Raw genomic sequence first — 9,200 nt, 5'->3', positions numbered from 1 at the left:
GGGGGCGGGCGGGGGCAGGCGGGCGGGCGGGGCAGCGGGCGAGGAAGGACGGGGCCGGGCGGGCGGGCGCGGGGCGGGGTCCCCTACAGGGAGGATTTTTGGTCATCGACAGGCTGATTTTGGCCCGGCTTGGGGCCTCTCTCCCGGTCTTTCCCGTCGGCCAGCGACCACGAGGCGCCCACGTCCGCGCCCTCTAGGGCCCTGCAGCCCGTAAATTACGCCCTTAATGCGCGAGAAAGTCGGCGGGCGGTCTAGGTTCAACATCGATGTTGTAGTGCAACAAACCCAGGTTGAAGTTCAAACATGAGCAAAAGCCGGTCTGTGTCGCTAGATTTGCGTACCACCAGTCGCAGCTGCGTCGTAACGACGCTGGGGAGCGAAACATTGCTTTGGATTGACTCGATTCGCGCAAAAAACGGTCACCCATGCCCTCTCGACGAGGGCGGTCTCGAGCGGTGAGCGCGTACATGCTTTGCGTCGAGTAGAACGTCGAGTTAGTGGCGATCCATTAAATTGGAGTTAGGTTCTGGACCGAAACGTGCTGTCCAATGCTTAAAAGCGTCCAATTTGGTGACGCGCGCGCGGACGGACCACACGCCCCGTGCGGGACTCGTTCGACGTCTCGGGCTGCCTCCAGCGAGTCGGCGCGGCGGACTGCGGTCGCCGCGCGGCGCCCGGGCGGTCGAGCCGTCCTCACCGGTCCGGGACCCGAGCGCGGGCACAATTTGACCGGCGGCGAGCACGATCTTGCGCTGGAACACCGACAGCCTCTCAGGCGCCGATTTCAGCGAGATGCTGCCGACCGCCGATTTCGTCGCTGGAGCGGCCCGATCTCGACACGAACGTCGAGTTAGTGGCGATGCCTTAAAACTGAGTTAGATTATGATGCTATTAACAAGTCCTGAACGGGGCTGCCCCATCGTCGACCGGCTTTGAGGCGCGCGCACGCTAACTTCAACATGTTGTTAACTAGGAATCCTCCCTGTAGCAGGAGCAGGCGTCGCAGTCGTAGTCGTCGACGGTCGAGGTGCCGAAGAGGAGCTCGCGGTTGCGGCGCGTGCAGCACCACAGGCAGTCCTCGGAGACGGGGGACGCCGTCGGCGCGGGGATGGGCACGGGCGTGGACACGACGAGCGCGTAGGACGCCTTCTCCGCCTCGGCGAGGAGCACGTCGTCGTCGATCACGACGTCGTCGAGCTCCGTGTAGGTCGACGACGTCGTCGCGATGGCCGCCGCGAGGTTCGTGGAGAAGCTGCCGTCCTCGATGGCCGCGACGACGGCGTCCTGGACGGCGGCGAACGCGTCCTCGGAGACCGTCGCGACGTCCGTGTCGTCGTCGAGGTCGATGATCTCCGTGATCTCCGTCGTGAAGGACACGCCGGACGAGTCGTCGAGGCGCCGGGGCTTGGACGACTCGAGGCGCCGCGCGGCGGAGAACGTCGTCGTCATGAAGTCCGTCGAGATGCCCGTCGCGTCGGCGAGCGTGGCCTGCACGTCGCCGATGATGGCCTCGGCCATGTCCGGGTCGTCGAGGAGCGTGTCCACCGTGACGTCGTCGCCGAGGTCGATGGTCGTCGCGATCTCCGTCGTGACCTCGATCTTGGGCGAGAGCGTCGGCACGGACGTCGGCGCCGAGCTCGGCGCCGCGGACGGGGCCACCGTCGTCGGCGCGGACGTGGGCAGCGCGGTCGGTTCCACGAGCTCCGTCGGCGTCGGCGTGGGCAGCATGCTCGGGTAGGCCGTCTCGTCGCCGTAGTCGTAGGAGTAGATGTCCTCCGTCAGCAGGCGCGCGAGTTTCGCCGTGTCCGCGTCCTGCGCGTCGGCCTGTGCGGACCGCAGGCCCCCGGCCCCGGCGCGCGCGACCGCGGCGCAGGCGGCGAAGACCACCGCGCGCATGACCATCGCGCCGGAATCGTCGCTTGGGCTGCTGGAATGAAAAAAGTGTACATCAAAGTGTGAAACGTAAACAAAATCCTCGCTTTGTTTGGTTGGCAGCCCACTGATAACGAGCGCCGCCGCAACGACGCCGCCACCGCCCCGCGGGCCGCCGCATCGACCGGTCCTCTCGGCCGGCGCGAAGACCAGGCTCGCGAAGCACAGGCTCCCACCATGCAGTTCACGCCGCAGCAGCTCGCCGGCGCCCAGCGCTACACGCAGCGCACGCGCGTGGGCAACTGGCTCGAGGACATGTGCCTCGAGGAGGAGAAGCTCTCGGAGTTTTCGCGGTCCCAGGAGAACGGGTCCCTCATCATGAACGACCTCTACAAGAAGCAGGCCGTCTACAACAAGCGCGTGGCGCTGAGCAAGTGCTCCGACGGCGCGCTCCGCTTCGGCGACAAGGTCATGATCGGCAACCCGGCCGCGGGCGCGCTCCTCGCGGTGGACCTGACGGAGTCCATCTTCGAGAGCGACCAGGGGTCGCGCCTCGTGACGGCGTCCTTCGCGAACATGCCCGTGGCGCGCGCCGTCTTCGTCGTGCTCCCCACGGACAAGTCGGCGGCGGCTCCCGGCGACGTCGTCCACTTCGGGGAGCCCTTCCACCTCCAGTGCCACGACGTCCTCCTCGAGGACGAGAAATTGAAGGCCACGCGGCCGGGCTTCTACCTCGCGTCGACGCTCAAGAACGAGCGCAACGCGAGCCGCATCGCGAACCAGCAGCCCGTGTTCATGACGAACGCGAAGACGATGAGCAGCGTCTGGACGTTCCAGAAGATCGCGGGCAACACGGGCATCGTGCGCCAGCTGAGCTGCGGCGAGGCCGTGCCCTGCGCGACCGTGGGCTCGCCGGACGCGCTCGCCGCGGGCGTCGTGATCCAGCACCGGGCGACGAAGCAGGCGCTCGCCTGTGTGGAAATCAACGACTGGTTTGGGGGGTCCCCACCAAACTTCAGAACTCTCTATCTCAATCAAATCGAAGTCGATTCGGCTGATTTTTGGACGGATCGATTGCTCTCAGCGAGTTCTCGAAGCGCAGCGGAAGTGTTTGTGTCAAAACATTCGAATACGCGCACATTGAAGTCGGGTTGAATATTTGATTTCCACACAGGCGCTCGCGACGAGCCCCAAGTACCTCGACGCGACGGACTTCGGCCGCGAGCTCGAGGTGACGTGCCACAACTACTTCGGGACCCACAAGGTCGAGGCGCTCGCGAGCGAGATGGCCGGCCGGACGACGGGCGCGACGAACGCGCGCCTCGAGAAGTCGCCCAACTTCTGGGCGGTAGTGGCGTCCGCGGAGGACCCGGGCGAGGAGCCGCCGCTGCCGCCGAAGCTCACGCCCGAGGGCATCGTGAATTTGGCCGCCGACGAGTTGAAGGGCATCGTCGGCGCCATCGAGAAGCTCAAGGACATGGCCGCGGCCGCGCCGGGCAGCGTCCTCGACCGCGAGGACCTCGCCTTCGAGCTCCGCGACCTCGGCCTCAACTTCGACGCCTTCTCCATGAAGACCCTCCTCGACTACTTCGACACCACGAAGGACGGCATGATCCCCATGGCCGCCTTCTTCGACCGCGTCCTCGCGTAGGCGGGCGGCGGCCCCACCATGCTCTAGTAAGTTACCGCTCCACGTGCGCGCGCGCCTCCTTGGCGAAGAGCTCCTTGCAGCGGAAGTGGCGGAAGTCGCGGCCGCTCGTCGGCGCCCGGAGCTTGACGGGGTGGAAGACCTTGCCGTGGCCCGTCGGGTTGCGCCACCGGGGCGCGAGGTCGTCGAAGCGCGCGCCGCTCCAGGCGCACTTGGCGCGGTACGGCCCGAACCACTCGTCGGGGATGGCCGCGTAGGAGCACCACTTCGCGCCCGCACACATCTGGTACGTGAAGGCGCCGTGGATCGTCTTCTTCCGCGACCCCTTGGCGCCCGCGGCGATCCTGTCGAGCTCCTTGGCGACGCCGCGGAGGAGCCGCGTCGAGAGCCGCGCCGTCGGTAGCAGCGCGGCGCGGCCGCGGTTCGTCTGCCGCGCGTAGGCGACGAGGTCCGCCGACGACGCGTTGAATTGTTTGAAGAGGTCGGCCCAGGCGCCGCCGACCATCTTCGCGTCCTCCTCGACGACCCAGGCGTAGTCGTAGACCTTGTCCTCGAGGACGTAGGTCGGCAGCGCAGCCATGAGCAGCTGGTGGCTCACGAAGACGCGGAACGCCGTCGTGCCGTTTTTTAGCAGTTTTTGCAGCGGCACGCGCACGGTGACGCCGTCGGGGTCCGGGTGCCGGAGCGTCGTGTAGGTCTTCGTCGCGTCGACGAAGAGCACGACGTCGTGCGGCGGACACTGAAACGTCTTCGCCGACGCGACGATGCGCTCGAGCTCGTCCTGCACGAAGGGCTCGTCCGTGTGCGCGCCGAAGGCGACCATCGTCCGCCCCCGCGACCCGCAGGCCGCCGCGGGGCGCGTGCGCGACGCGTCCTTGCGCTCGAGGCGGTCCGCGCGGCTGACTTGCGTTGTGATGTGTATGTGCGCCGCGAGGGCGACGAGGCGCAGAATTTTTGCAAGCGCCATGCTGGTGTGATTCTTGTGCGGGTTGCAGAGCAGCTGAGAAAGCTGTCCGTCTACGAGACTGGCATTTGCAAGCGCGGTCAGTGCTCCACCATGCCCAATTTTGCCTCGCGGCGCGGCTCGCCGACCTCGCTGCTCGTCGTGGCCGAGAGGATCCTGTGCTCGTGGCCGCCAGCGTCGTCGAGCCGACGCCGCGCCAGCCGCGCCCGGGCGAGATCTTGTGCATCGTCGTGGCCACCGACGCCATCGAGCTGCTCGAGCTCCGCAGCAATTAGCACAACGATGCGCACGACCATTGCAACCGCGCTTCTGCTGCTCGCGCAGCGCGCCGCGGCCCTGAAGATCGTCGTCGCCGGCGGCACGGGCGGCGTCGGCAGCGCCATCGCCGGCCGACTGGCCGCCAAGGGCCACAAAGTGACGGTCCTCTGCCGCAACGCCTACCTGGCGGTGACGCCGAGCCGCGTGTCCGAAGATTTCGGCTGGGTCGGCGAGAAGCGGCTCGACAAGTGGGCCGACAAGGGCGTGGCGGTCGCGTTCCGCGACTGGACGGGCGGCGACGAGCTCGACAGCGTGAGCGACCGCTGGGTCGGCTGGGAGGACGCCGTCGCGGACGCCGACGGCGTCGTCTGCTGCGTCGGCGACCTCGGCCGCGACGGCCGGCGGCGGCCCATGGACGCGCTCTTCCGCGCGGCCGCGGAGGCCGGCGCGAACGCGCCCGAAAAGTTCGTGCTGTTGCAGCCCGTCGACGCGCTCGTCGCGACGCAGAACTTCGCGGAGAAGAAGATGGAGACGCTGCGGCTCTGCGAGGCGTCGTGGCTCAAGAGCTACGGGTCCAAGGGCGTCTGCCTCCGCGCGGGCACGGTCCTGGGCCTGCCCAAATTCGCGGACTCGCGGCTCTTCCCGGCGCCCAAGGACTACGGCGTCCGCGGCGACTGGGTCCACATCGAGGACCTCGCGGACTACGTCGCCGCCGCCGTCGACCCGAAGATCCCCGGCGGCATGGCGCTCCAGGTGCGGCCCCAGGCCGTCCCGACGCTCGACGACGCCCGCGCGAAGCGGCCCGCGACTAACTACTACGAATAGCGTGGCGTTGCGGCTGACAGCGAGCTCGAGCAGCATACCGCGGCGCCGGCTAACAACGAGCAGCATGTCGCAGCGGCTGACAACGAGCAGCATGGCGCAGCGGCTGACAACGAGCAGCATGCCGCAGCGGCTGACAACGAGCAGCATACCGCAGCGGCTGACAACGAGCAGCATGCGCATGCAACAGACAAGAGAACGCGCCTTAGTCCGCCTTGCGCTTGCGCCGCCGGACTCGCAAGTCGAGCCGCGGGAGCGCGCCGAGCAGCAGCGGCCCGGCGCCCACGAGCGCGAGCAGGACCGCGGGCCCGTCGACGAAGAGCGGGCCGCCGGAGCTCGTCTTCGCGTGCCAGCCGACGAAGCGCCGGAGCGCGGCGGCGCGCGACGGCGCGGGCGTCGGCGGCCCCGTCGGCCAGCCGCGCTTCGCGACGACCTGGTCGCGGAGCACGGCGGCGTCGACGGCGGGGACGTACTCGGAGACGCGCCGCCGCGTCCAGTAGGCGTCGCAGTCGCTCCGGTTCTCGTGGCGGAAGGGGTTGCAGCCCGGCGCGAGCTCCACGGCGCCCGGGATGCCCCGCGCCCAGGCCGACGGCGCGCGCGTGAAGTCGTAGTGGTAGAGGCTCGCGCGGACGTTCGTCGGCGGCGTGCCGGAGAAGGGGTAGGCGTCGACGTCGAGGAGCGCGAGCGCGTCGTCGTCCGTGGGCAGCGCCGTGACGATTTTGTACATGAGGTGCAGGAGCCAGGGGTTGTGCTGGTAGTGGCCCAGCGCCGCGAACCAGAGCTGCCAGTCGAGGCGCGGCTGGTGCGGCGCCGTGCGCCGCGGCGGGCGGCTCACGCCAAAGGGCGCGTAGCGCGGCGGGATCTCGCGCCAGTCGCGCCCGTCGCGCGACGCCTCCAAGACGACGGCGGGCACGGCGACGGCCGACGGCGGCGCGCCCCCGAAGCCCGCGCCGCCCGGGGCGTCGCCGACGCCCGTCATGCGGCGGAAGAGGCCGTAGGACGACGCCGCGCGGAAGGGCTCCGCGGCCGCGGCCGCGCGCCGCGTCGGTTCGCGGAGCGGGCCGGGCAGGAGCGGCAGCACGGGCCGCCCGGCGATGGACTCGCAGGGGAGGAGCAGCACGCCCAGGGCGACGGCGGCGGCCGCGGCCAGCGCCAGGCGCCAAGCGACGCCGGCGCCGTAGCGGAGCCTCCGGCCCGGCGCGCGCGCGGCGTAGGCGGCCGCGGGCAGCGCGAGGAGCGCGTACACATAAAGCAGCGTCGTCTCAGTGAGGGCCGTGTCGAGCATGGCCTTCGTGAAGCGCACCGTGGCGCGGTTCTCGATAACAAAACCCGCCGGCGCCGCGAGCGCGGCCGCGACGGACCCGTTCGTAGAAAACGGGAACAGCCGTCGGAACGCGTACGCGAGCGCGGCGCACACGCCGAAGCGCACGGGCCAGCGCCGCCGCCGCCAAAAGGTCTCCCAGGCCGACGCCTCGGAAAAGTCGCACGCCCAGGCCGGCAGCAGCAGCACGACCGTGTGCAGATTGAACCAGTTGTAGTTGCCCGAGTACATGATCAGCGCCTGGAGCGGTATTTGCGCGAGGCAGCCGGCGCGCCGCGCGGCCGTCGCCGGCGCCAGGAGGAGCCAGGGCGCGACGAGCTCCGTGAGGAACATGACCGCCGTGCCGAGGCGCAGGAGCAACGGCGGCAGCGAGTGGAAGTACCACGCCTCGGCCGTTGGGAGGCACGTCGACGCGAAGTGGAACTCCAAAGCCGTGAGCCGCTTCCAGGTCGGGCAGTTCGCCGTGACCTTGACGACGCCGGACATGACCATGAACTTGACCCAGAGGGCGCGCAGGGGCACGGCCATGGGGTGGCCCGCGGCCTCCTCGCCGCGCGCGGACAGCGAGCACCTGGGCAGCAAAAGAGAGCGAAATTCCCAACTTCAAAGGCTCATATCTCGGCCGTTTTCCACTCGTTTTGGCTGATTTTTGGACGAGCGATCATCTCTCGGAACGGTCTCGAAGCGTGGATGTTTTTTTTTCGGAACGCGCGCGCGCGGAACACTCACGTTGAAGCGACGTTGAATCACCCTCTTGCTGCCCTGGCGAGCACCACGGCGCGTAGAGCACCGTCCAGAAGCCCGTCTCGAGCAGGAAGATGTCCCACTGGAAGCCGAGCCAGGTCTGGGACGCGACGAAGAGCGTCAGGTAGCCGAGAAAGAGCGCCGCGAAGAGGGCGCCGTGGTGGAGCCCCGCGGCGGCCGCCGCGCCGGCCGCGACGCCGGCCGCCGCGATCGCCTCGAGGCGCGCGTCGACGGCCGCGTCGCCGTCGCCGGCGAACCAGAGCAGGCACGGCAGCCTGAGGAAGCTCGCGGCGCGCGTGGCGCCCTCGTAGTTCGGTTTCACCTGGCGCCAGAACGGCGCCGCCGGCAGCAGGCCCCGCGCGCCGAGGAGGCCCGGGTACTGCAGCCAGTAGGACCCAAAGGCGACGGCGTAGATGGCGCCGATCCCGCTCAGATAGAGCGAGCGCGACGTCTCGTAGCCCCCGAGGAGCCGGCCCATGCCTCCTCGTTTGTTTGTGCGCAGCAGCGCGGTGCGCCAGGAGCAGGCGCGGGGCTGCCGGCGGGTTTAGACGGGTTCAGCGAGCATCAAGATGCGCCGGGTTGCCTGGCAACTAGGCTTGTAGCTCGCAACGGACGGCCGGATGAACGAGAGAGGTCAATCATGAACCCCTCCTTTCCCTCCGAATCCTCCCCTGTATTTCGAGAGTGCGCCGCTGCCGCCGCGCGCCCCGCGCGCAGGCAGCCTGCCTCTTGGGCTACACCTATACGCTGCGGACCACCCGCCGGTCATAGCCTCTAGGATGCGACGCCGCGCCGGCCGCCCGAACGCGGGCTGCCGGAGGGGACGGACCTCCGGCAGCGCGGCGCGGACGCAGCCCGACTCACCGCGGCGCGGCTGCTCCGTCCTGCTCGTCCGCCCGCGCCCAGCGGCGGCGCCTCCTCAGAACAGCCTCGATATCCGCCACGACCTCAGCCGCAGCTTCCTCGCGTGTTCTTCGCTCTCGACTATCGAGGGACGAACGACTACGATTGGAAGTTCGATCTTCCGGATGAACCGGACGTGGCCGCACGCTCCGTCGTGCTCCGGGCCTGCGGCAGATCCGTGACCTCCATCGTCACTGAACACACGCTCCTCACACACGACGCGGCTCCTCCACGTCCGCTCGACGTCCGCGATCAGCGTCAGCACGGCAAGCCCCGCGCTACGTGCCCAAGCTCCGCGACGTTCGACCACCGCCTCGGCTACGCGCCTCGACAGCGGCCCATCCATGGCCGCCTCGTCGCCACGACCTCGCGCCACACGTGCTCGACCCCGCTCCTCGACATCCGCGACCAGCGACGGCACGGCCAGCCCTGCGCTACGTGCCTGAGCTCCGCGACGTTCTGCCACCGCCTCGGCTACGCGCCTCAGCGGCGGCTCGTCCATGACCGCCTCGTCGCCACGACCACGCGCTCAACCCGCTCGACGCGGCTCCTCGACGTCCGCGACCAGCGACAGCACGGCAAGCCCCGCGCTACGTGCCCGAGCTCCGCGACGTTCTGCCACCGCCTCGGCTCCGCGCTTCGTCGGCGGCCCATCCATGGCCGCTTCG

The 9,200-nt window shown here is 69.2% G+C and overlaps 1 protein-coding gene across 1 annotated transcript; it reads right to left on the bottom strand.

The window, feature by feature from the left end:
- Positions 1-969: 969 nt before the first annotated feature.
- Positions 970-8,107, bottom strand: AURANDRAFT_61569 (hypothetical protein; the record flags this gene model as incomplete). The annotated part of the gene is made up of 6 exons (XM_009035375.1): positions 970-1,927; positions 2,605-2,843; positions 3,567-4,419; positions 4,926-5,284; positions 5,800-7,456; positions 7,659-8,107. 6 exons carry the CDS (start codon positions 8,105-8,107, stop codon positions 970-972), a joined length of 4,515 nt encoding a protein of 1,504 aa, XP_009033623.1.
- Between the last annotated feature and the right edge of the window lie 1,093 nt (positions 8,108-9,200).

This window comes from Aureococcus anophagefferens (genome assembly GCF_000186865.1).
Source record: "Aureococcus anophagefferens unplaced genomic scaffold AURANscaffold_3, whole genome shotgun sequence".
NCBI lineage: Eukaryota > Pelagophyceae > Pelagomonadales > Pelagomonadaceae > Aureococcus > Aureococcus anophagefferens.
The sequence above is the reverse complement of the archived record's forward strand: the minus strand, read 5'-3'. Positions and strand labels throughout refer to the sequence as shown.